Below are 27847 nucleotides of genomic sequence, written 5' to 3' on the forward strand. Positions count from 1 at the left end.
CAGGTTCACTTCAATAGCTACCGTGTGGATCTTGCACAGCATGGACTCGCTAGACCCATGTATTTCATCCATAATGTCTGTCATCATTGGGGGGGGGAGTCAGCAGCCGCAGATTCGCCCGGCCTGTCCTGCTCCCCAGGGGTGCCATTTGTCGGCACGGGGGTAAAGATGTCCATCTTATTGGACTGCACAGTCATGGCCTGTCTATCCTTTCCCATCTCTGGGTTCAGGATGGGCACCCAGAGGCCATCTACTGTAAAACTCCTCTCAGGCTCAGAGGCGAGCCATGCGCCTTATGCCCTACTCCACACACGAAGGCCAGGTAACATATTCCAGATTCCAACAGCCCCTGTCACCCTGAGGTCCAGGGCCCCCAGCTCAGGGGCCAGACCACTTCAAGGTGGCTCAATAGTAGTAGGTGTGACACACAACACAACAGGCCTCCTTGGAAAACTCGGCAAGCGCAGGCTTCACTCCAAGGGGGGCGGCATCACCAACAGAGGCGAGCACTCCTTCACTACTGTCCGGTCCGGTACTAGCCTGTGTCTGTACCCCAGTCACCTGCCCTGGGGCTCCTCCTCAATGACCCTGGCCTAGGTCTCCCAAATACACCTCGCCTGTCCGAGCTCCTCGATTGATTCCTCCTGGCACTGCCAAGTCCCTCTCACACCACAGCCTCATGGCCAGGCCTCAGCACGGATTCATCTAGCAGGCCCGCCCATGCAGACATCAGCTCCTATGCCAGCACGTATAATGAAGGTCCCGCTCAGCACACCTCCATAACACAGAGAAGATCTCTGGCACTGGCCTCCTTCTGCAGCTGGAACTGGCCTCCTTCTGCAGCAAGCACTGGGCACAACGCTTTGATTCCGGGAGGTGGGCGCACTGCACTTTTGTTGTGGCCCTGCCTGTTCGAACTTTCCGCTGCCGCTCCATTACTTCTCACGGCCTGGCCCAAGCCGTCGCCAGCTTGCCGCCTCACAGCATGACTCACATAATTGCAAAAAAGCATGTCAGTGCAGGCAGGCTGAGGCCCAGTCATATCAACTTAAGGCCTGGTTATGCTAAGTTAAACACTGACAATATGACCATTAAGCTTTTATTTAATGAATCTGCTCTAAAAAATGAGGCACAGAGGAAGGATGGGGAAGGACGAACAACAGAGTGACATAGTGGAGGTGGGAAGCATGGGGGAAGGAGGAACAACGGAGAGACATAGTGAAAAGGGGAGAATCAAGTGATACACAAGGTCAGGAAAACCTCGATCATTACACAAAGTAAAGAGGGGGAGGAGGAATGTACAGTGATGCACATAGTAGGAGTAAGAATGAGCAAGCAGCACAGACACAAAGAGGAGTATTTATCAAGGACCTGAAAGTGAGGCCTGTAGTGGCACAATAATCCCTATTACAGTTCAAATCAAACACATAATTGAATGTGGAAACATAAACCCACAAGCATGACTGACAAGGTCTCATGCAAATAACTGAAATGGCTTGTTGAAAAATCAGCCAGTGATTGAAGGAGGTGGATTCAAAGCCCATCCTAAGTATATTAGAGACAACAGATCTGTGTGACAGAAACAGCTTGCTGTCAAAACTAAACCTAAACACAGTGCCTTCCAGGCTTTTTTCACTGGTAATAACAATTATAAAACATCCGTACAATTGATTTCCCGCCCTTCTCACCTAAGGTTCTTTCTAATCTAGCAACTATCCATGATAGAATGGGTACAGCAGATGTCTCAAGTCAACAGGTAGTATTCTTTTTGGGCGACTGACCTCAACACACATTCTTAAAGAAGCACTTGTGGTTTTCTGATTAGTAAACAAGTAGCCTTTAGATATTTTGACAAAGATTCAGGTTGAATGAAGAGCATCTATACAGATGTTAGCCATATTTTTAAAGGGTGTAAGGTGCAGATTGAGGTGTATATGACTGGAAAGGGTGTGTGTTTCTTACACTAGAATCAACAAACTGATCTCTGAACTCATTTTAAGTCTTGGCCATAAAGACACGGCTTAGTGTTTAGACGTTGGTAAAAATAACATCCATGAAAGAACAAAACATATAGTGACCACTTATTACAATTGTACTCTAGAAAGCTTCGACATACCGCCTTTTTTAATTTCTCCGTTTCATTCTTGTTGTAAAAGTAAAAAGCCAACCTCCTGCCCGACAATGAGCAGCAGTGACTTTCAGAAAGCAATGTATATGTTGCACAATCAACTGATTTGTGGTTGGTATTATTTTTGTATTTATTTTCTGACAGAGCTGTGTTGTGATATGTTGCGATGCAACATCACTTAGACTGAATAGTTCTGTACTAGAAACAATATGCAGAAAAGCTGCTTTGTAGGCTGTGCTAACTGCAAATGTCTGATGACTGTCTTTTTCAGATATGGTGGGGCGAAAAAGGAATACGCATCTGTGAACTAACTGAAGAGGAGTAATCATTATAATGCTCTTACCTTGGTACTGCGCTGGGGGTTCGGATGGGCGGCCAGGTCTTTGCTTTCTGCCATTTTTCCAGTCTACAAATACAAGAAAACAAACCATGCTTTTGATTAATGGTTTGAAGCAGTGCACATTTCTGGAGAGCAGAACTATTAAGTTAGACAAATAATTAATGAGAAGTTCAGTTCAAGCACACGTCTTAAAAGGACCACAAATTTGCCAGCGAATGTTGGCCATGCACACCCCTATGGAGTGCTCATGATCTCTCATACTTTATTACACAAAAGATCTCACCAACAGCTTTGCAGATTGCACAATTAGCATTATGAGAGCCTAGCTTCATAGAGTACACCAGTATGCAGTGCCTACTAGGCATCAACACTTGTGATACCCTGTACTTTCAAGATACAAGCAATACTTAACACCTTAATGTTGCTTACAAAAGGCATGGCCTTCGCCCTTTTTTGTTTATACTACATACATGGGCATTTAGATAGAGAGGTCATGGTTAGCCTTTGATCTCAGAGAGACCCACCTTATATGTACCACACATAGGGCACAATTCAAGGGGAGTACTTGTTTAAAACATGCAGAGGGCATGCCTTTATTACACAGTGGAGGGGGAGGGTTGTGTTGGTGGGGGAGGGGGGGTAGTTTGGGCGAACGAACCTGAAACTAATTCTACTGCTGGGGACCCCCACAATATGAACATTATAAAAACAACTATACTAATGCTCGCCCTATAAAAGCATACCTTCAGTCTGACTCTTATTAGCAAATGTCTCTACTAAATTTCTACTGAATGCCCTTACTTTTTCAGCTTACAGCTGGAAATTCTCAATCTCGTAAGAGGAACACGGTTAACCACTGTCTTAAAAAGACATCCCAAATATGGGGACATGTGGTAAAGCTGGACTATGCACACACACTTCTTTTAATCCTCTAGCTTCCTTGCTGCATCCTGAAGTGCTTGCATTCATGTATTTATTATGTAAGGAGATCTCAAAGCTGGAGGAAGAACAGGAATTTCTTCCATTTAGCATCAGTAAGAATGAGAACTTGACATTGAATGGCCTCAAAAGCAACTTAGGGATCACAATTAAGCCAGGAAACAAAGACAGATGCATAGTGGTCGACAATAGCACTGAATATAGGCAGGAAATTGCCCACTACTTATACAGAGACGACATTTACCCTAAATTACACAAACACCCTTTATAAGAAATAAAAATATAACTCTGTTTTTTTAAAAACAAGTTTTAAAATGAGTGCATCATTTGTAACAAGTTATTTTACTTGAATATGACGTCCGAATACACTTAAGTACAATATCTGGGATCTCTCCTTCTCAGGGAGAATTGTTTAAGGATGCGATTCAGTCCTTCAGCCTATTGAGAAAGTCACATCAAGGACTTAAACCTATGTACAGAGAGTTAAATTGGTGACATTGGAGACTTTATAACACAGACTGAAAATGTGGCTTTTGATAACAAAGATGATTAGTATTCACGGACACTGAGTACATATATGCTAATTTTCCTAGAGGAGGATGGTCATTAAACAGATGTTTGAGGAATGCCAGGCTCCTATGGATGAGACAGTGGACTTTATTCTATCGATATTTAACATCACGCTCATAAACAACTATTCTGAATTTGATCAGAATTTCTATCACCAGACTTAAGGCACCTACACATGCAGGCTTATTTCGCTCCACCTTCTGAAATAGTTTATGTAGACTTTTTATTAAGACACCATCATTTTCTGAAACAGCAATGCTCACAAATCAAACATCCAGATATAGAAAAGATAGTTACACTGGCCATATATTCAAGATATAGATTGGGGATTTAGTCAACACCAAGAACTTTTTACAGCGGCTTATTCAAACACATCTATGCCTTATATTTACCAAACAACTCTATTGTTTTGTAGACTTAAATGTTATGCCTATTTTTGTGACAGAGATGACCTCAGCATCACTCCGACACTGATGTGCAGCTGGTGCTCTGGTTAACACAGCTGACGATGTCTAAGCCATAAAGGCTTCTGGGCTTGACACCAAGCTTGGGGCAATCAAATCATTGCCCAAGAGACATCCAGCTACTTGCTTTTCACTTACCCTGACATCAATCATGGCTGCTGTGTAGTTCAACTCAATCTCAACCCTACAATAAGATACTCCATGCCCTCTTTGAAAGAGCCTGGTATTATCCCTGAGATGAACCATTGCTACCAAAAGGAAAAAACAAACAGATACGGTAATGTGTAGTACCACATTTCGCTATGGAACCGACAGGACAGTTCAAACCATTGTAAAGCACAGGAAGGATCTCCACAATAGAGATGTGGCATCTGAACCATACAAGGTTGTCTTCAAGTATATTATATAAGGTGTCCATACAAATTAATCTACATTTGGCAAATATCCCAAAACATCAAGACCTGTATATACCAACACAAAAGTCAAATCAGAAATCATGCCACATTAGCACCTTTGGATAACCAATTTTCCAGTGCAAACCACGAGAAAGAGACGACAGGCCGCAAGTTATTGAAATACTACTTCTACGATAGCGAGGAAGGGCCATAGCACTGATGTTGACAAGATGCAAATGGACAATCTGCTGCACATCTGACAAGTTGGGAATGGAAATGGATCATTATACATTAATTTTATATGACTTAGTATCAGGCCACTGGACTATAAAATATAACTGAATTTATTGTTTGTGTGAACACTTTACTGTATTTCTTACACACACACACACACACACACACACACATACACTCTGCTCAGCTGCAAGTATATCTGGTATCCTAATTTTTATTTCAACCCTGTTGTCACACTAACCGAGCGTGCATGCCTAGGCCTGTCTCTGACAAATTCAAATCCAGAATCTGTCCATGATACCAAGCATCCCCTTAAAGTGGACAGAGGACTACTGCCCCTGTCCTGGGCTTAGCACATATGGTGGTGGTAGAGTACAGGGCTTTGTTAGTGTGACCAGTTATTTTTATGTGTCAGTGAGGCCGATTGACTACTCGTGTAAACTTCTGTTATCTGAAGCCCAGATCCTTGAACTGACACACTGTGTGTATGTTGAGAGTGTGTGATAGATGTGTTATGTATGTGAGTGAGTATATAAAGACAGTGGGATCCATTTTGGATACTCCTGGTCTGACATGGCACAAGATGGAAGATAAGGAAAACATCTCCAGACAATGAAAGTATACTGCCTGCATTCTTGTGGCTGGAACTCCAGACACTGGAAAAAAAGGGCTGCCTTTAGAAAACCCAAGATGGCTTTGTTAGCAAGAGGCTACTGTGGAGTGGGAAAGCTTTTTCTGTTGTGCAAGATGAGGAAGTTTTAAGGGTTGGCCCTTTTGTCTGTCCTCAATTACTGTTAATAATGGCTGATGACAACCAGGTGCAGAACCCTCATTCTTCACTGTGTCCATGTTGTGAGTAATCTAGCCGTATTGCTGCCTACTGTGAGAAGAAACACATCACACAAAAAGTTGTGTGAGAAAAGCAGCCTGAGAAGAGCACTTGAAAGAAAACCACCACAAACCAGTTCTAAAGTTTGCATCCAAAACCTCGGCTTAGAAAGTGTGTATAAATGCGAGACTCACATCACCTGCTTTGTTTTAGTTCCTGGTACTTCTTGACCAATGGAGTGCTCTGCAGAATAGTCAAAGGGCTGCTACGCGACGAGGGCTAGTGTCTTCCAGTCTTGCAGAGGTGGGGGGATATCACCCCAAGTCTAAACCTGAAGGCCTCTGCTGAAAGAGCTGGGGCTCTGCTTAGAAGCTTGCTACCTGTCTGGCCGCAGGGTGTGGAAAGTAGTCTGCCCGGTCCTGCAGAAAAAGAGGTCCGTCTGTTACTGGTAGAGGATTACCCGCAGGAAGAAGACTGATTAAGAGAGTGAAGCCTAGAGGGACTTGTGCTGCAGAGGGCCTCCCTGTTTCCAGGAACTGCACTGACCACGTTGGGATGCAACTGCCATGAGTCTTGCAAATACCTGTGTTGGGCTACAACTGGCGTGAGTTCTGCACCTGCCCTGACTAGGAATCAACTGCCATGCTGTGTGAATCCTGAATCAACTCTTGTTAAGCCACAAATGCCTACTTCATGAATCCTGCACAGACCTTTGTCAGGCTGCACCTGCCTTGCAGCGTGATCCTGCCCCGGACTGCTGTGCTGTGATTTTGCACCAGCAATTGTTTTATACCATTGCATTGTTACATGATTCCAGCACTGACTTGTGGGCAGTACCTACTGTGCGGTTGTCAGCATTGAAACAGTAGTGGTCCCATTTGCTGAGGTGTCCAAAAGTGCTTAGTAGTTCATGTCCAATCACTTGAAAGGCCGAAGACATGGGCTTCACTTGGCCTTCCCTGCAATGTCCACCAGGACAGCTGGTGAAGATGGTAGGCTTTGCAAGCACTGGCTGGACACTGATTACTGTCTCTGTTGGTTGAATGCTGAGTCCTTGGCTTGTGCCCCCACACTACCTCCCTGAAAAGCCTGTGACTGATCACATGTACTACTGTGAGAGCCAAGCACTGAAAGAGAAGTACTTTGCACATTGTGCAAAAGCCATAGTGGAAAACCCCCAGAACACTAGTGGCAAACAACCTCAGCTACCACAGTGGTAGACCAGTAGCCAGTCTGCACCCTAGCTCACCAAATGGGGTCTGACAGAGGTGCACAGGGCATACAGGTATGTAATGCACACAGCTGCATTGGCCACAAAGGACCTGACTTCTTTCTTCGAAGAGGTGATTGATGGTGACAAGGGTAATGCCTAATGATGACAAGTATAATGGCCAGTATTAGTAGTGCGACGTAGTTCATAACAGTGTTTGCAATGCCACGATAAGTGCATGGTGAGAGGGAATTACTGTTTTGTACTTAACCATAAATATCAAACTTCATTTGTTGCCAAAATTGTACTTAATTTAACCAAAGTTGTTTTCCTTGAAACAATCTTCTCTGACCCTAACTGCATTACAGTATAAACTCATACCCATACACACTGGTTCTGTAGGTAGACAATGCCTCTGCCCAAGCCCTGTGCACAGTACATATTCATACTAGTCTACACTGCTACTGTAGGCTGTAAATGTGAAATCCCATGTTTTTGCAGGATCGGCAAAGCTGATATGAGTACGGACAACAAAGGGGTCATTATAAGTACATCTCAAAAGAGGGAGGAAACTGTTATATTTTCATAACACCTTACTGTATGTTCAGAAAGTAGCCTGATTCTGTGAACCCAAAAGCCAAGATCATACAGGAGAGTACTCTAAATGAGAAAATTATGTTCTAGAGGAGTGAACCTGAAGGCAAGGATTGTAGGTACCATGGCAAGGCACCTGCAGTCTTGTATCCCGCAGCTAAAGTCTGCCCTGCCTTGTACCAGTAGAAGGTACTTCAGGAGGTGTTGAGAGACTGCACACATTAAGAATAAATCACTCCAGCAACCAACACGTAGTATCACAAAAAAACAGGCTGAACAGAACGCAAGGACTTTGCCTGCAATCACTTAAAATGGGCTATTCCCATAAATGTTCAAGTTCACTTTACTTTTTTTTTAAATAAGGATTTTATTTCTCTGTCCATTATGCAACATACCCCTTTATTCATGTGATCTGCTATAAATCACCATGTTCTGCCATATCACAGAGAAGTTCCTTTGTGTTGTCAAATATGAAAGATATAAACATTATCTCAAAGACATAATCAGCACTACAACTTTCAGCACTGAAGTACAAAGTAAGAAATGCATATGATAAACACAACAAACACACTGAGGGAATATGCCAAACGTGAAGTTGGAAAGAGCTTCTCTGCAAGAACTACAACTTAGCAAGCCCTCTGTACTCCAGCCAGGGTTATCAAACTTTCCCAGTTCTTGTAAGAGCCCCAAGTATCCACCTCAGGAGAAAGACGACTACCCAGAAATTGTGTGATGTTCCTTATTGCCATTATCGGGCTTAAGTCACAAAGGAATATGTTACTTCCTAACAAAGAAGTCTCTCTATATAACCAGCAACAAAACCTTCTCAGAGAACACAACAGGGAGCCCTAAAACGACCAAGAACATCATTTACATTCTCTAGAAAGTCCTCCTCAATGAGCTTTGCCACAAATAATGGAAAATGTATCTTCATCACCACAACCTGCCAAACAGGAGGCATCAGCAACAACTCTCATCCTGGCAAGCTGTGAGCATGAATAATACACTCTGTACAGAATCTTAAACTGTCTTTGCTTAAACTCAGATCTAATGGCCATCTCATTGTGGCACATTTTCAATATATCCAAGACTTCTTCTGTCATCGGATCTAAATCATCTGTCATTTATTTCACAGTCTGACTAACATGTAGGGTTTAATACTGTATTTTATATATGGTAGATACAGTCTTCCTAAGAAATCTTTCTGGTAAGATCCTATGCACACTCTTGAGGAGTCCAGCATGTTGAGCAGTTTATCCGCATAGGCATGGACTGCATGTTTCAACTGAATATCTCTATAACGCTGAGAGGAATCGAAGTAGAACGCTGCTCACACTTGCAAAGGATTTAATTCCAGATCCTGACTACAGAATCCCTTCAGATCCTGCAAATGTGTCTGGAAAGCAGAGTCCACATGCTGGGTATCCAATTGAATCACTTCTTTTTACACAGGCCTGGACTAAGTTGTTTGCAGGAGCTGGGAGCTAGAACGGGACTCTTCCCCCCAAAATTACCATAGTATTCTTTCTTATACCATGGCATGCCTAACTAAGGGCAGAGAAGGCTACTGTGTAAGGAAAGAACAGGACCACTAACTGTGATGACTAGTAATACTCCCTTATGTCAGGGGCTTTGATGCCCCCATTATACACCCCTCCACACAGGGATACTAGTGGCAAACTAGGACAACTCCAGGCCAGATCATTTTATGAAGTACTACCTCCACTTTAATGAAGAAATCTAAAGGTATACAAAATGAGGCATTTTGAATGATGTACAAAACCTAGGAAAGATAACTATTTTGTGAACAGCCCTGTTCCCAAAATATAGCTAAAACATTCCTCTTCAAAAATACTACCCAGTCATCTGTTATGAAAATACCCAGGCTGACAATACTAAATGGACATTCCACCATAGGAGGAATACACCCCAACAGAATTAAGAGCACTGATTTTGTGTAAATTTAATTGGAAAGTCAGTGCATCAGAAATATAGCCAAACGTTTTCAACTATCTGGAAATAGATGTATGTGTCAGAGTCAGTCCCATAAAGGTTATTGTAACCATTTAAGACATTTTCTTATGCAAGCCTGGATTTCATCTCACTCACCTGATCAAAGCACCAATCTTGACCCAAACGGCTAGCAGCTCTATTGCTAAAGCAACATGGGGCTAATTAAAAACTTGGTTGCAAACCTCTCACCAGTGCATGATATCAACCAATTAAGCTTAATTCTGGCTCTTGGTGCTATATACAGCAAAAATATATGGGAAAGAAAATTTGGGTCAATTCCATATCTTTTAAAGAACTGTAAACAGAAAGGGCTGTTCAACAGAGTTGACACCCTACTAGGGGTCCGCAGTCAAAATCACTGCAAAGTCTTCCAGACTGTAGGAATATTCAAACAGCAATGTAAACAATGGAGATTGAGACTCGCTGATCTGCATCTTATATGAGCATAAACCCAGAATAATGCAGATGAACTAGGGACTATTAGTCTGTATAAAATGTTTGTAAGCACCTTGGCCAGCAATTAAATTTTACAATTAAGTAGGGAAATCGGAATGTATGAGGGCCATTGTCTATCAAGGCTTTCCCTTTCTGAACAGCATTATGGCAGTGGATCAATCCGTCTCAGTCAAATGTCCTTCAGAGGGTATGCCTTTCATGTATATGCTACATTGGCAGTGGGAGGTCATTAATTAATCTAGATAGGTGTTCCCTACCTACAGGGTTTTCTGGGACTACACAGAGAACGAGAACATGATAATACCCAGCAAACTGGTTGGCAATCACTTTGTCACTTTCTACCATATTGCAGTGCCAGTCAGTGATCCCTTAGTGTCAGGTGGGAGCCACTGTGAAGTATCGGCTACTGCCCTAGAGCACCAGCAGTTGGCAACCCCTGTATGCCAGGTGGGAGCCACTGCAAAGTAACGACCGTTGCTTGTGCGGAGAGCCAACCAGCCGGACGCCATGGAAGTAAGGCTGCTGCCTGGGACCGATGTGCCCTGACTGCTGTGAGGGGCACTTACCAATGCCACAAGCTGTGTTAAAGGGCGTTTAACACTGAAGAGGGAAGACCAGAGACTGAAGATGGCCTGATGCGTCATCAGGGAAAGACAGCAAGAGGTTACAGAGCCTCAGCATCGGAAGACTCGAGGACACAGAGATGCACCCTGGTCCTCCTGCAATTGATATTAGCCATCAAGTCTATTCGAGGCAAGCAGGCCTATGGGACGTACACAAACTAAGCGGGTATTGCTGTTGAAGTTGACTCTTAAGGCCAAACTTACCATGGGTCATATCTGGGATTCGCCTCCTAAGTTGATTCTAGTACGCAGACCTTAATAGACTGTGGTTATTATAGACTGTGTGGCATCTATGCTTTCTGTGCTTATATTCAAATACTATTTTTTTCACAAAAGCAAATATGTGCCTGGACAACTACTTTATTGCAGTTACTGGTTGTATTTTGAGTCTTACACCCATGTCTGCCTCACACCTACCTCCCTGTCGAACAGCCTTGGACTGCTCAACCCACTCTACCAGTGACTGAGAGTCAAGTGCTGAAAGAGGTAGTACTTGTCCCAGTTACCAGGTACCCAGAGTAGGTCAGGCCCAGGACATTAGGAGAGAAAAGACCTTCAACCCCCAATGGGTCTTGCTTACCCCAAGGCCCTATGAAACGGGCTCTGACAAGCATCTCTAGGCGAAAGGATTATCATTGGTGTATAATGGTCATACATGCAGCTGGCCAGGCGTACCATGTCCATACATCTGGGGTTAACTCACAAAGCAGTCTCTGTATAGTCGAATCTGCAAAGCATCCCACAAGTCCCAGAACAAAAGGATAATTCACTGGCCCCATACAGCAAATATGCCAAACATCCACTAGCCTCAATACAGAGGTAGACTCCCCAATTGTGAAGAGCCACCCTCCTTTGGTCAATGTAGTCTCATGTAACAACAGTGATCTCCTCCATCAGCTCCCAGCCCCTAAAAATCAATGTCAACACTGATGTAAAATAGGAGAACTCAGAGGGGTATATCAAGACCAATGCCACCTATCTCCATTCCATGTACCAACCACTATCATACAGAACTCCTGAAGGTGCGTTCAGACTTTTACCACCAAGAAAGGGGCCAGCCTTTCAGCCTTTCAACCTAGTTCATTAATACTTGTGAAACACGAGCAAAACCTGCATGAGCCAGCTGAGAAGACTACCTCGACTGAAAAAAATGACACATTACCCAGCACATATGAGTCTTCAGCAAAAAAAAACATGACACCCGCTCTGTGTCTCTGTAGGAATGGCAGTACCGCCTCGCGTTTGCTTTTGTGGCGCAGTCGTTATTTTAGGACAGAAATCTGCACCATCATGAAACAATATAGAGGAAAACAAAATATGTTTCAGGGATGTGGTATATCTATCGCCCTGATGCCCAGGACATATGTTTAGGAGTCAAGGGTAACAAGTTTGTAGGTTTATTTTGTCCTTGGGACAATGAGGCCCAACCCCCTGCAGCACAAATCTTTGGCTGCCAGTTTACAGAGAGAGGACCATCTGCAGTTGAGGTAATGTGCGTCCATATGTTAAAGCTGTTCGAAATTGTATTTATGTTTCATTAATGAAAAGCCTTCATTATTAGGGTGAGCGCTGTAAATAAACGTCTTAAGGTCACACTGCACTACTGACAGTGGTTCCAGTAAAAAAGTGTACACATGTTTGAAACATTTAACAATAGGAGGCTAAGTATAATGCGCCCAGAATGCTCTCTGATTAGATGCAAATGTTTGTGGAAGCTTGTAAGCAAGAGTGATAATGCTTTGCGTCCAAAAGAAAATATTCCGAAAAAAATGCAAGTAGGAAGAAAAATAGTTTGCTAATATGAAATTTTAGGTGCTATTTCCTAGAAGCATAATTTAGTAAAATGTGGTGATGCATACTAATATTTCCAATAAAAAATATTCCTAAGGGAAAATCAGTGTGACCATTTTCAACAAGATTATGGAAGCATGAAAATAAACGAGCGCTGGAAAAGCCAACCGATTTGACATTTTTTGAGAGTCTTTTGTTTTCATCAATACTTGTCTTGTTTCGACATGGCTTTTGACACACTTTATTTTTTGTGGGAGCTGCCAGGCCCTCACCTTTGTAACAAACACTGGCAAAAAGAAAAAAAAGTTTTTGGTCTCAAAAAGCACACATTGCTACCAGTGGAGTAAAATGCCCCGCAGCCCCCTCCGGGGGGGCCCTCAGCACAGCACCTGCCCTGAGTGAGTCCATGTTCCTTGCCAGGGGTGGAGGGGAAGGGGAGGGGTCCACTTTTGTTTTGCACTGATTGCCACAGTAGTTCCTGGCACTGAACAAAACTACTCTGTGTGTCAATATGCTGCTTGTGGAAGAGCAGAATGTGATCACTCACAGTAAAGCCAGTCAATAGATAGAGAAATAGAAGTTTAATAAAAACAAAATGTCTCTGTTAACACCAGACCTAACTAGGGACCCAATTCTTAAAGAAAGTCACAAAAGTGCACCCATGGTATCTGTCTTTGAATTAGTGCCTTTCATGAATTCACAAGAACTTACAGAAGTAGACCAGGAAATCATACTCCTAGAAAATATTTGTGAACTGTATTTTAGCACGAGCAAATATGCATGTGAAAATCTATTGAGTATTTGCAAGTTCACCTTCCATCCAACATTTTTTTCCTAACTCTGAAAGAATGCCTTCTTCTGCCATTGTCAGCAATACATTTCCAGCTTTTCTCATTATGAAAAAGATTAGAGAAAAGGTGGTGAAAATACTTAATACATGCAAGTTAGTAGATTTGCAGACTCAAAGGAATTCTATCCCTGGAGCTTTTGCTTACTGCTTCTTCAAGTCCCAGTATGTAGATCTGCGGAAAGGTGGCAAAGTAAGAAATTTGCTTTAGCAGGGATGCAAATTGCAAGTATTCAAGCCCTATTACAGTAGTAGCCCTGCAATAATCAGAGAGGCTATTATTGGAGCTCTTACATAGAGTGATTGCTGCCATAATTTGCCACCGCACTACATGGCAACAAAGGGACAAGTAGATTTTGTTACAGAACAAATAGATTTAAGAAGCAGCCTGTCCCATGGACAGGTAGATATTTTATTAAATTCCACACCCCTGAGTATCTTTGACAAGGTCTGAAAGGCACTGATGGGGCCAGCGAGTGCCGCTCTGATCACTTTCATACCAAACAACACAAATAGTCCCAACTAACTCCCAACTCATACACCAGTGTCCCTACAACAATGCATGCGTCTCACAAACATCTTATATCAGTGAAATAAACAAACTTAATGATTAAGCAAACAAGGGAGAGGGTATCTGGCAACAGAGGACGCGGATTCCCTCCCTGTCCTCACCACATATCACAGACTTGGACAACAATACAACTTGGCCACAAAGGACATATTTTAACAAATGCAAACAATCAATCATTGAATTACCACATTCTGCCATTCAACAAAATCACTGATATCCAAGCAAAAGAAAAAAGGTGTTCCAATTGTGTCCTCAATACCAATTAGCATCTCTGACTACCATGAAGTCAGCACTCATCCTCTAGTGGGCTAACAGGAGCCGGGACAGTGTCAGAGTGTAAGTCTAGCCTACGTCAAGGCTGTGTTCCCTTTGCTGAACTGGCCTCAGTAAAGAGAGACAGGTAACAGTTTTCCTACCACAGAAACAGGATCTCGCAGGTGCTTTGTTCATATCCTCCATGTTGGCAGCGCCATTCTGTCACATCAGTGTACCGAGGGCCGTGCAAAGGTTACTGGGTACTCTCCAGTGACTTGCAAACAGTATCTGGGCAAGTCATAAGATTTTCCTTCTGGAGTGATGTGACTCCTGGGCGAAAAGAGCATTGTGTATTTGACCTCCCTTATCCCAAGTTCCATTTTAATTGCCTCAAAGGTGCACCACTGCAGCTTAGTAGACAGGGTAAAGACCAGAAACAAAGTCCTCAGTTTGCTTTTTCTTCTCTCCTCACTGTCTGTAGATAGCAGAGAAATAATAACTATTAATTGTGTTATTACCTTTTTGGGGGTTTTATGTACCTCCGTCTTTCAATCAACCCGCAAAATCACTAATCACTTTTTTGATCTACCTCAATATTCTTACTTCATTATTAATCTCAGATATTGATTTGTTAATATGTTTTGTAAATATGAGCTGTTACCGGTTTTGTTTTTCTAATTGTACTTAAGATTATAACCAATATGCATTAACTTCATATTTAATTCTATTTTTGTAACTACTACGGTCTTCATAAAGTAACAGCAAAAAGGAACAATCATGTTGGCTATCTACCTCTCAAAGAGAAGAACATATTCATCAAAAACAATTTTCATTAGACAATTTTACAAAACAAGATAAATTAGTTTAGTAGATATGACAACAAACAATGTTCATGCCAAGGTTAATACGGCGTCCTTTTGTCTGATTTAAATGGCTGGAGCATAATGACAACATTGCTTGTTGTGTGTAAAAATTTGCAGGAGTGTCTTCAATGATGTGTACTCTACTGATCCACTGTAACTAGTTGTGATAGCTGACTCGAACAGTATCACGGGTTACTTATTTTCACCTGTGATTTGCAGGGAGAATGTTTGGATGTAGCACCTTCATTGGGTTAATTATATCTGTTATAATTGTTATCAATAATGAAGTGGGACTTTATCACGTGAGCTTTAGGTGTGCATTTGCCACAATACAGAGTAAAAACCAGGAATTTGCAGAACACAGTCGAACATGCTGCAATACAGAGCGAGAATGAAAGTAACTGCAGGCAGAGTAAATGAGATGCGATCTGGGTAAACCAAATTACAGATACACAAAAGCGATAGGGATGCAGCTGTAAGCATGGTACTATCATTATACTAGAAGGCACATATTTGTTTAAATAACATATATTCATACAAAAAAATTATTTGCATTATGTTGCAAATATGTATAATGTGAGAAAAGAAAGCAAATGCCCTAGATTCGCTGATTTTTCATCAGATGTTGAAAAATAATTACACTAGGGGACATCTGGATAGAAAGTAGGGAACAAAACCAGTAGAACAAATCTACTTCAGAAGGGGCTACATGAATCCATCCAGAAAAACAGAAAAAGATCTGCCCTAGCAATGGTACATGACAAAGGGGAACAGCAGGAGAAAGTGGAGGTAAAGAAGAGGCTCTCAAGATTGAGTGTCAACTAATTAGTAACAGATAACCTCCAACTGGTTTGTCATGACTGAGGTGGTCACTCAGAATAACCTTATCTTTACCATGACTTACACAAAAGGAGAAAATAGGATTAAAAAAAACTTAAAGGTTTACCAAGAGAAGATGAGCTACGAAGACATAACAAAAATAACGTTGAGAAAGGGCGATACTAAGGGGCAATCACCAGAATCTTATTGTCTCGAGGCCGCTGTAACGAACAGGCTACTCTGACCATCAGGTACTATAAAAACTATGTTCTGGAATTTGTTCAATTGTATGACAGAATCACATATGCCGGAACAACCCAAGCCTTAACAAGGGGGTTGGAACCACAACTATGTATTTTCCATGCATGCCTTTACAACGAATTTTGTTGTAAAAGCAAGCTTAGCAAAGGCATTTGTGGAAATGGCATGCGTGGTTCTGACATACAATCCCCTCTCTTAACCTGAATAAAGTACCTCAAATCCCCCATCCCTGCCCCTAAAAGCTAAACTACTCCAACACCCCCCACCCGCCCTGAACCCTAAAAAAAAATTACCCCACACCCAAAAAATAAACTACTCCGTCCCCCCACCCACCCTAAGTCCTAAAAGCTGAAATTCCCAACCATCTCCATCCCTATAAAAAGTAGCCCGACCTCTAAACCCCCACCCATCCCATAATCCACCCCACCCCTAAAAACTAACTCCAACCCTACCCCAGCCCCACTTACCTCACTGCATCCTCACCCGATCCACTAGACTGCTCTCTTGTCTTTTTCTCCGCCTTAACCACGCATATGCATAGTTTGGCACATGTGTAGTTAAGGCACAGAAAAAGGCGGTAGTTGTTCCGGCAAACGTTGTTATGCTTGCGTGGTAAATGTCTGCATTGCTTAAATGGCATTGTTTTGGACGTTTCCCATTCGTTTTAGTGGGGAATGTGGAAATTTAACAAGAGGAATGATTACAGAACCGTGCGGAAAACACATCAACTTGTTTAGTAAGCTGAACTAATCAGTCTCAGGACTTAAGCACAAATGAAGCTCTCATCAGAATTACAAGGTCTATTTTCATGGATAATAAATAACAAGTAGCTACTCAAGGTAAAATGGTTGGTGAACTGCCCACGAGTAGCACCCATTTTGAAACTATGCAAATGGAAATTTGTTAATATGAAATCTGTCACTGGAAATTACTTGCAGATTTTGGAGCAAGTGCTCTTTGCTCCTCGATAAAGGAAAATTGCTTAAATGCAAGGACTCTGTAGTAACAATCGTAAGACAGGTAGGTTCCAAGTATTTATTCTCGTACAAAGTAAGCCCCGCACAACATGAAACCTCCGGTCCAAGCCTCTGCTCCAACTGCCACCGGAGTATTCTCCTTTAGAACATTCCTACATAACATTCCAATCCCTGCATTTAGAACAACCCATTACACACATCTTCCCTCTTAACATTTTTTTTTAAATAACAAAAAAAAAAAAACATAGTGATGCTACTAAAGATATACATTTTTCTATAACCCCTTGCTACAAATATTGCAAGTTCACTCTAAAAATAAATACACAGTAATTCTACTAAAACATTTTACTACATGTTCACTTTATATAAATCCTCCATTACCACACATTTTCCCATCTTTAATAACATTACAAACATGTTCTTCCCCTAATTAATAACATTAAAACCTTATTTTTTTTAAATATAGATATACACTATTACTATACCATATTACACTACTACTACTACTCTATAATTACAGAATATTTCACTTTATACTAAACTGTTCTTACACTGTTCTAATAATCATTTGACTTACATTTTACTTACACACGTCTTTTAGTTTGACCGGAATCCTAATGTGTCTACCAAATCTACCACTCTTGTTTCTGTTCACACTCCCAATTTCGCGCTCGCTTCCACACTGATCATTCATATCATCTTTCCATTCGTATTTCCTTTCCTTTGTCATTCCTTGTTAATCCACAATTCTCTTCCATCCAATCATAATTTCTATTACTAATTTCTCCATTTTCTTTCCTACCTTTTGCCATGCGACTCAAATGCCACACCTTCCCGCACTTAATAATCCAGAATTACAAAACAGTTTACACACTTTCATGGGTTTTGAAAATTTGCTTTCACCTTTACGAATTTTCCTATCTTTTTTTTTACTCTGACCAAAGATCCAACTTCAATAGGTATTATTTTAACACTTTGTTTCTTATTGTACTAATCCTTGTACGTCTGTTTAGCAGCCATAATTGTAGCTTTTACACTCTCAGGAGACCACTCAACCCTTCTGGCACCTGGCAACCACACCAAATCCTTACTTATGGGTTCTCGACCCCTCATCATCACAAATGGGCTTTCTCCAGTACTCCTACTAGGAGTTATTCTGTACGCTCAGAACATTTTATTTATCTCACTCTCCCAATTCACGCCACTACCAATGGCAAGTTGTATGGCCCCTTTTAGGACTCTATTAAAATGTTCCACTAAACCATTTCCTTCTGGGTGATACACTGACGTTGGCTTATGAACAATTCCATTCCTTTTCAAAAATATTTTAAATGCTTCTGCCGTGAATTGTGGCCCTTTGTCTGATATAATGTATTTTGGTAAACCTTCCGTCATAAATATTTCATCAAGAAATTGTACCACATCTTCACAGCATACCTTATCCGTTATTTTTATTTCTGGCCATTTTGGAAAATGGTCTATCACTACAATAATGTATTTTTTTTTTAAATACTCACTCTCTATTGGCCCCATTATGTCAATACCAATTTTTTCCCATGCCATATTAGGACATGACACCGGACATAGCGGTGGTTTGAACGTTTTCTGCACTTTATCAGACCCACTGCATTCCAAACATTCATGCACTAATCTTTCAATTTCGGAGTTCACACCTGGCCACCAATATGTATTTTTAATCCTTGACTTTGTTTTAGAAATGCCCAGATGTCCCTCTTGGCACAATTTTATAACTTTACCTCGTAATATTTCTGGAGGTACAAATTTTCCACATCTCAACAACATGCCCTGTTCCTCACTCAATTCACACCGAACTTCCCAAAAACTGCGTTCCATTTGATTCAAATGTGTTTTTTCCGCCCAACCTTTGTTCACATACCCCAAAATCTTTTGCACAACTTTATCTTTTTTATTGCGTCACTCCACTCCTGTACATCAATCCCCACCATTCCATCATCAAGCAGTACTGCCACACACTATTCCTCATCTTCACTTCTTTCCACTTTATCTGCTGGTATTGGCATACGGCTCAAAAAATCTGCTACTCTATTTCTTATTCCAGGTATGTATATCACATTATAATCAAAATCCAATCCAAAAAAGGCTCTCACATCATCTTTACCCTGCTGAGCTTGAGCATCTTGAAGAGCTCTCACCAATTCCGCTTTTGGTTTTATCCCTTCACCACTTATTTTGTGTCCTAAATACTTCACATTTATCACAGCTATTTTACATTTTTCGTACTCTGCCGTCAACCCTTTTGCTTCAAAAGTCTCTAAGACCTGTTTTAATTTCTCATCGTGCTCCTCCTTTGTACTTCCCATTATTAACACGTCATCTTGGAAAAAATCTTACATCATTGATTCCCTTCAATAAATTACTCATTATTCTCTGAAACACTGCGGCAGCTGAGTCTAAACCAAACGGTAAGAACCGGAAACATCCGAATGGTGTAATGAATGTTGTTAATTTTCTACTATCAGGATGTAACTTCACTTGATGATAAGCAGATTTTAAATCTAAAGTTGAAAACCAACTCATTCCTCTAGTGTTAGCAAACATCTCATTCATTTTTGGTATGGGAAATTGATATACCAATATATTTGTATTCAATTCTCTCAAATCAACACATAATTTAACTTTCCCATTCGCTTGTCTTACTACCACCAATGGAGAAACCCATTCTGCTGATTCCACCTGTTCTATTATACCCTCTCGTACCAACTTCTTCAATTCCTGGGAAACCTCATCTCTAATGGAAAACGGTATATAGCGTACTTTATGCACACACGGTTTCGCATCCTCCTTGAGTTCTATTTTATGACAAAAGTCATTCAAACATCCCACCTTTCCTGAGAACACCTTGGAGTGATTTTTTTACCATTTGTGTACTGTCAGTACTTTGTTCGTCTTCTATAGCTAGCACAGGATCTGCACAGTTCGGATTTAGGATAATACCCAGTTTCCCTTGGTCCTCCCACCCCAACAATGAAGGACCTTTTTTTTTTTGCTACATATAACTTGCATATCGCTTTCCTACCCTTAAATTCAAATTCCATGTTTCAATACCCTATGAATTCTATTTTTTCTTCTGTGTAACCCTTTGCTTTTACATCTGTGTTTTTTAGATAATCACCACCATTCTCATTCTGGAATTTTTCATCCCAAACCTTCTTATCGACAATTGTAAATGGTGATCCCGAGTCAGCCATCACCTCAATTATGACACCACCCATATTTACGTCACACAACGGTTTCCTTCTTCCTTCCTGTTCAATATTTAACATTTCATACTCTATACAAAATACACCCCTTAAATCTGAATCTTCATCTTGAGTATCCGAACTTTCTTGAGAGTGTACTTCCTCTTGAATATATTTGACCTTACTGTTCGTATTGCTTCTACATACTCTCACATAATGTCCCATCCTCTTGCAAACTGAGCATTTTTGATTCTTTGCTGGACATTTTTTACTGTCGGCTAAGTGCTCCATACTTCTGCATCGATAACACTTCGTTACGGTCATTTCTATTAATTGGTTTGCTTTCTTCTTTGTTTCTTTCTTTCCCTGTCTTACTCTTAGCGAAGTCTTTTCCCCCTTTTACCATGTTCAACTGTTTAAAATCCTGCATCTCACTCTCTACAGCTTTGGCACATCGCCCAGTAAGTTCTGCTTTCTTCACCAGCGCGATGACATCTTTTAAAGGTGCTTCTCCATTTACGCATAGTTTATCCTGTATATTTGGATTGCTTGTGTGCATTATTATTTCATCAGGAATTAATTCCTCCTGTAATACCCCAAATCTACACGTTTTTGCCAACTGTTTAAGTGCAGCTACGTACTCCTCCACAGTCTCTGTTTTCCCTTGCTTCCGTTGGAAAAATGTATATCGATCCACAGCAACACATACTGCTGGAGAGAAATGCACATCCAAATCTTCCAATGCTTGGGTAAAAATATCTCCTTCTCCATCCAGTCTAGTTTTTTTTATCCATGTCATTGTAAACTTTCAATCCGCCTGGACCAATACAATGTAAAACATATATTTCTTTCTTTTCTGCTGTAAACTCTTCTTCTTCAAATGTCTCCATATAATTAAAAAAATACTCTTTCCATTCTTGCCATCTCATTAAAGGTTCACCTTTTGCCATTAGAAATGGCTGTGGTGCAGTTAAATTCAAAGTACTCATCATCTTATATTTTCGTTTAAATAGTATAAATACTATATACTTTCTTCAAAACAGCTTTTGATCTTTCCTCTAAAATCTTGACAGCGCATGTAACGTCATCATGCGAGTCCTCATGCGTTCCTCGTCAGCGCGTAATGTCTTTCTTCAGGCACGCTTAAGATCTCGAGCTTTGTATAAAGCATGAAGCATGTGACGCGCCTCAAATTTCGAGAAAAATAAATGCTGATCTCAGCGCCTACCAGTATCTGGCATCGGACAGGAAAGATAACACTCCCAAGCGTCCCGATGTCGGAAAGCATCAGGATGTGGAAAAATGTTCCAGAAATTGTCAAAACCGACCAGCACAGCAGTGTGGGGGATGGCCTTTTCCCTTGTTGACAGTTTCTGTAGTAACAATCGTAAAACAGGTAGGTTGCAAGTATTTATTCTCGTATAAATTAAGCCCCTCAAACCATGAAACGTCCAGTCCAAGCCTCTGCTCCAACTGCCACCGGAGTATTCTCCTTTAGAACATTCCTACCCAACATTCCAATCCCTGCATTTAGAACAACCCAATACTACAGACTCGTGCAAAACTATATTCTGATCACAGTGGAACATTGTGTGATTGTGGAGCAAGGAGTTGTGTGAAATGGAGGGGAAAAAAGGGCTGCATATCATAGCAAAACTTGCAAAAACAATTTTCGGTGATTACCGATAATTTAGATGGGGCAGGAACTGAATGTACATTCACGAGCAACGCAAAGAACAGCATAATGTTAGGAAACATAGTAACCAGTTTAATGTACTTGCTAGCTATGGCCGATTGTATTTTTATGTCATTTGCATTTATATAGCACCTGCTATGCCTAAATAGGCTTTCTAGTACTGTATGCTGGGCGGCAAGGTGGGGTGTACGGCGTATAGCACAATTCATTTTTAGCACTATGCAACCCCCACAGTCATAAAACGTAATCTATGTGTCTGTGAGCATTGTGTACATTATCAGATCATAGGCACGGTGTGCGATATACAAAGTAATCCAAGCCCCATGCATGTGCCCCCAACACCAAGGCTGTGACTGCATGCATTGTCTACATTGTGGCATACACATTAATGTACTGGTGTGTGATGTCCTGAGAAATCTGTGTCATGTGCGACACCGTCAATGTCACCCTCCTTTTATATCTGTCTTGCGTCAGGAACCTTCTTGGAACTCTACTTGTGGAGAATCTAGCATAAACATGCCTAGTGCCGGAGACTTCCCTGATTAAAGGGCTCTTCGATGAACAGCTGAGGAGTGATATGACAAGGCAGAGCACCGAGACACATCATGGATTTAGGATACCTGTTATATCATGTTGAGGTGCAGAAACGAGCATTAACATTTACAGTGCGGGAGGCTCCATGAATGTCATGCTTAAGACCACACTAGGATATCTGACATGAACAGACACATGTCTCTGGCTGAGCTTGCGGTCCTCCTGGAGTCAGACTTTCGAAGGAGAAGATGTGGCCTATTGGCTCCAGCTGCCAACCATTAACATGGGGAACCAGGTTTGAATCCCGGCCTCGACTCCACATCCTGTGCATTCTGCAAAGCTCCCAATCCCAAAAAACATATAAATCTGTAAGTAGTATAAGGAGTGCTGTTATGCCCTTGGGCAAGGTTTGCCCTAAGTAAGACTGCCAAAAATAAAATATGGATTCTGCCCATCACCATGCTCTAAACACATTCTCCAAGAATTAAGAACAAAGCATAAACTTTTGATAAGCAGAAAGAGGTCCTGCTCTAGCGCCTGAACTACACAGCGTGAAAACAAAAATTCTAGGATCGTCCCGGCTTCTGTCCTTGACAGAACTGTTTATTCTTAGGCAAATATTTTTTTTTTTTTACCAAGCCTTCTTTTTGTGAGAGCGCCTTCAAATACCTGTTCCGGCTGTGTACTGCATAAAATGTCTAGTGTTTATTTAATACATATGATGTTGCTCAAGCAATAGTAGGAATTTATGCCACATTAAGGTACACATGACAGCTGACTTGGCTCTTAGTTTGCTAGTAGCATTTTCTTTAGGGTGGGGGCAGGAATATTTCTTAGTTGATGTTTAAAACCGCTCAGTTTTCATGAATACTTCTCAAATAACTTTAAACACAGAAGTGAAGTGCTTTCGTATTTAAATGAAATACACTTTTTTTTTTTGGGTTGAAGACACCTTATCATATTCTTTATGTAGACCAAATATTTCCCGGGCACATGCATGGGTTCAACCTCTTATGTTTTTGGGTCATACGCCTGTGCCCTGTAATTCACATATAATAATGCAACTTTATTAAGTGTGAGTTACAGAGTCGGTGATTCGGAATTCAGGAAGCCCTCAGTGACACTGGGACTCACTCATGCTCAATAACCACACCCTGCTTGAAATTGCAGAGCCCCTGCACCCTCCCCGGGGCCAGGCCCCTGTTAGATGTTTCAAAATCGCACATGTTAAAATAAGAGGTCACTTACCAGGGCTGTCTCTGAGGTATTAATGGCCAACATGGAGCTTATCTCCCCCAGGCAGGTTTTGCCCTCATCTAGGGTGACAGGATTTTTTAGAAGCAAAAACCGGGAGAGGTTAGACATAAAAGAAGGACTGAAGACTTTACTCTCACTTTGATATCTGGCCTGTCCCGTGTTTTTGCGTAGCAAGGCTACATGTATAAAATCAAGTATGGCTTAACCTTCCGCCCTGCACCCCCAACCCGCCCCCAACATCCTCTCTCTGCTCCCCACTCCATCTGTCTGCTGGGAGCAGACAGCAGACTGTGTTCGCTGACAGTAACAGATAAATTAATTATTTCATACTTTGTAGGCGCCTTTAACTTATGCTTAGCTGGATGATCTGACCTTTGTCCCAAAAACCGGGACATTTATTTAAAATGAATAGAAGCATCGGGCCATCGGGACAGTCCTCTTAAAACCGGGACGGTCCGGGGAAATCCGGGATGTCTGGTCACCCTACATCGCCATTGTCCAGTGGAGGACCCCGGGAGGATTCTGGATTTAGGGCCAGATGTAGCAAAGAGATTGCGAGTCGCCGTTTGCGAGGCGCAAATGCCTCTTTGCTATGTAGAAATGCATTTTGAGAGTCGGATCCGACTCGCAAAATGCATTTCCGACTCACAAATAGGAAGGGGTGTTCCCTTCCTATTTGCGACTCGCAATGCTATGCAATTCCATTTGCGACCGCAAAAGCGGTCGCAAATGGAATCGCAGTTACCATCCACTTGAAGTGGATGGTAACCCAGTCGCAAACGGGAAGGGGTCCCCATGGGACCCCTTCCCCTTTGTGACTGGACATAAAAATATTTTTTCAGAGCAGGCAGTGGTCCAAGGGACCACTACCTGCCCTGAAAAAATCCGAAACAAAAGGTTTCGTTTTTTTTTTTCTAAGTGCAGCTCGTTTTCCTTTGAGGAAAACGGGCTACACTTTGAAAAAAAAAAACTGCTTTATTTAGAAGCAGTCACGGACATGGAGGTCTGCTGTTCCCAGCAGGCCACCATCCCCGTGAGTGCCCAGACTCGCTATGGGGTCGCAAATTGCGACCCACCTCATTAATATTAATGAGGTGGGTCTTTGCGAACCCATAGCGAGTCACAGAAGGTGTCTGAGACACCTTTCTGCATTTGGTTTTGCGAGTTGCAATTTGCGAGTTGCTATGACTCGCAAATTGCAAGTCGCAAAACCATACTGACCTACATCTGGCCCTTAGTGCTTAGTGCAGTACTGTTTGTGGCAGGCGTGGGTAGTAGCAACAAGACCATGTTCAGTCTAAGGCTCTAATCACTGCAAATGCTCACACGTGCCACAGCATAAGCTTGAGCCGTGTATTTGTTTATAGCATGAATGTGACCTGACTTCGCAAAGTCGTGAATCTCATGACTGAAGTACGGTACATGCTTACAGATGGTCTTTACCCATGGGCCTTGTACACAGACCGCCTGTATTCTGCTCTTGTGTTAAACCCCGCCATTTCTCACTTGTCACAGGGTAGGATGGGGTGAGCGATGCTTGCTAACCCAATCCCATCCTGCGACGGCTTGGGAAAGGGTGGGGACCAAGTGCTTAGTGGGAGTGTTGAGGCAGCATCAATGAAAGCAATGACTGACATACATTGCCAAGCAGTACAGGGCTGATGCCCTAAGCTTCTGGGGCTGCCATAAAATGTCATGGTGCCTGTGAGTCGTTAGGAGGGTGGAGCCTCAAGACCCTGGGTATGGCAGGCCAGGGCTCATGCAAGATCAACCCTAGGCCTAAACTGCATCACCAACACCCCTCCAAAAAATTAGAACGAGAGAGAAAGAGAAAAAAGAGGGGGGAGTCACTGTAATGCCGGTACTTTGCAGGCACTGTTTTAATACATATGGGATGGAGGCAGAAATTTAGAAAGGGCCTCTATCCCCTCAGCCAGGAACCACCCCTGGTAGCAGCCTCCTCTGTACATGTTGCCTGGCATTCCTTGAATACACTTTTACCAAGATGAAATTTTGATCTGCAGGAAGTCGTAAGCTGAGCAACACAGCAGTTAGGAAAATGTCAGATTTGTTGAGAGTGCGTGGGTTGACCTTGAAAGGAAATAAGTGCAAGCTTGGGAAGACTGAAATGGGGTTTTTGGGTCATTTGATCACTTTAAGTGGCATGAAACCTTTTTCAGGCTTAATAAAAGGGATTAGAGAGATACAATTGAACAAACAAAAAGTGGCATTCTTAGGAATGGTCTACTTCTAGACCTAGTTTATCCGAGACGGGGGAAATGTGGCAGCTACGGAAAAAAGGAGCTGGTTTTAATTTCTCAGGAGAGTGCGGAGAGGAATTTCTGAAGATAAAAGTGTGAACTTGAGAGGAGAGGGTACCTGAGCTGCAGAGTTTCAGTCCCAATGAAAGATGTTGTGACATTACGTATTCCAGTTGTAAAGGGCTTGATGCCACTTTGGTGCAGCTGAGAAAATATTCTGACCTAAGGAAGACAGAGTTTCCGGGAAGGACCTTAAAAGGATCAGAGAAGAATTATTCAATCATTGAGCATAAAGGTGTGGGCTGTGCTCAGGGGCCTCAAGAACATTAAGAATTAAACATAGGTAACACATTTGAAATGTGAGCAGATAACAAGCTTTTGCTTGAAGTATTTTGAAAAACTGGTTTGGATTATATTTCTGCTCGCAATATGGGATGGGTGGTGGCTTTGCAACAATATTCTTATGATGTTAAAGACATAACAGGTGTCTATAACAAAGCGGTTGATTGTGTCATGTGGCAAAGGAAGACAATAGATTCCCGGATGTTGACGATGTGTTTGAGGAGGAGGATTGTATGAGTGTGCACTGTAGTCGGTGACACAGAAGGAACTGAAACAAGTCTTGAATAATGATAATTCTTTGCTGTGCAAAGTTAGAGATAGGATTGCCATGGGATGGGGTTAAAATCTAAATTGTATTCCTGATTTACTAGGCTACTTGATTGTTAAGGATGAGGTACGTGTTCATGGAGGCATGATTGTCAAATGAATAAATGTTAGTTACGCTCATTGTTCATACGGTAAATCCTTCTGGATTTGGCTCATGAGGGCGATCACCACATAAGAAAAACTATGTTTATAGTCTTCGTAAGTCACTGTTGCCCCTCTTCCTAGCAACATAGTAAGAAAATGTCTTTCAAAAAGAAAAAAAAAATTGGCTTACCAGGAACCGATTGGATGTTAATACGTCCACCAGCAACCAAAAGTAATATGCCTTCACGCATGCTGCACCTCATTTTACTGGTCAGTACCAATGGGCCTACCCATCCAACATTACACATTTATGACCATCATTGATCAGTTAAGAATATTAGAGTACACCAACCCAGTCACTTTACTCGGTAATCTGAATGTCAATTCCTGAACTAATTTTGGAGCCTTGAACAAGACTCTCATTGGGAGGAAACACAAGTTGGCAGCTTTGTTCATGACTTGCTACTTACTGAAATGATGCATGCTCTGCAATGGCTGTAACTAAGAGTCTTCAGTGTTGACCTATGGGAATCAACAAGAAATAAAAGCAACACAAAATATCTTTGTTAGTTTTTTGGGCATTTCTTGGGGAACTATACCATATTACTGTACCAACGTGCTCCTATGTATTGGTATTAAAGTCCAGAGTCAGTTGAAACTATATTGACCCAACATGGATACCCATGTTGAAAGGGCCATCAGAAGATGTATAGGTTGTTAAGTTAGTGGCAGGATAAAGAAGATGAGCACTCCACCCAGGACAACTAGGAAGATTCCCAGAAGGCCATGACCAAAGTTCGCACTACTCATTGTCATTATTACTCAAGGAGAGAGACTGGTGATTTATATTTTGGGGATAGTTGATAAGTTCTCCCAATGTTCAGAAGAGAAATATGTGGGGGCACTAATCAAACTAGGACATTGGTTGATTTTATATTAATGTACT

General features: G+C 41.8%; 1 protein-coding gene across 3 annotated transcripts in view; it reads right to left on the reverse strand.

Annotated features, from left to right (window-relative positions):
* The window catches only part of SCMH1 (Scm polycomb group protein homolog 1), a 400787-nt gene that overhangs the window by 364872 nt on the left and 8068 nt on the right, over nucleotides 1–27847 (reverse strand). For 2 of the 3 annotated variants that reach the window (XM_069224886.1, XM_069224888.1), the window contains exon 3: nucleotides 2472–2534. In XM_069224886.1, coding sequence (XP_069080987.1) covers nucleotides 2472–2534 — 63 coding nt within the window. Of the gene's footprint in view, nucleotides 1–2471; nucleotides 2535–27371; nucleotides 27424–27847 lie in introns of all 3 variants that reach the window. The other variant, XM_069224887.1, reaches the window with a different exon arrangement.

This window comes from Pleurodeles waltl, chromosome 3_1 (assembly GCF_031143425.1).
Source record: "Pleurodeles waltl isolate 20211129_DDA chromosome 3_1, aPleWal1.hap1.20221129, whole genome shotgun sequence".
Classification (NCBI taxonomy): domain Eukaryota; kingdom Metazoa; phylum Chordata; class Amphibia; order Caudata; family Salamandridae; genus Pleurodeles; species Pleurodeles waltl.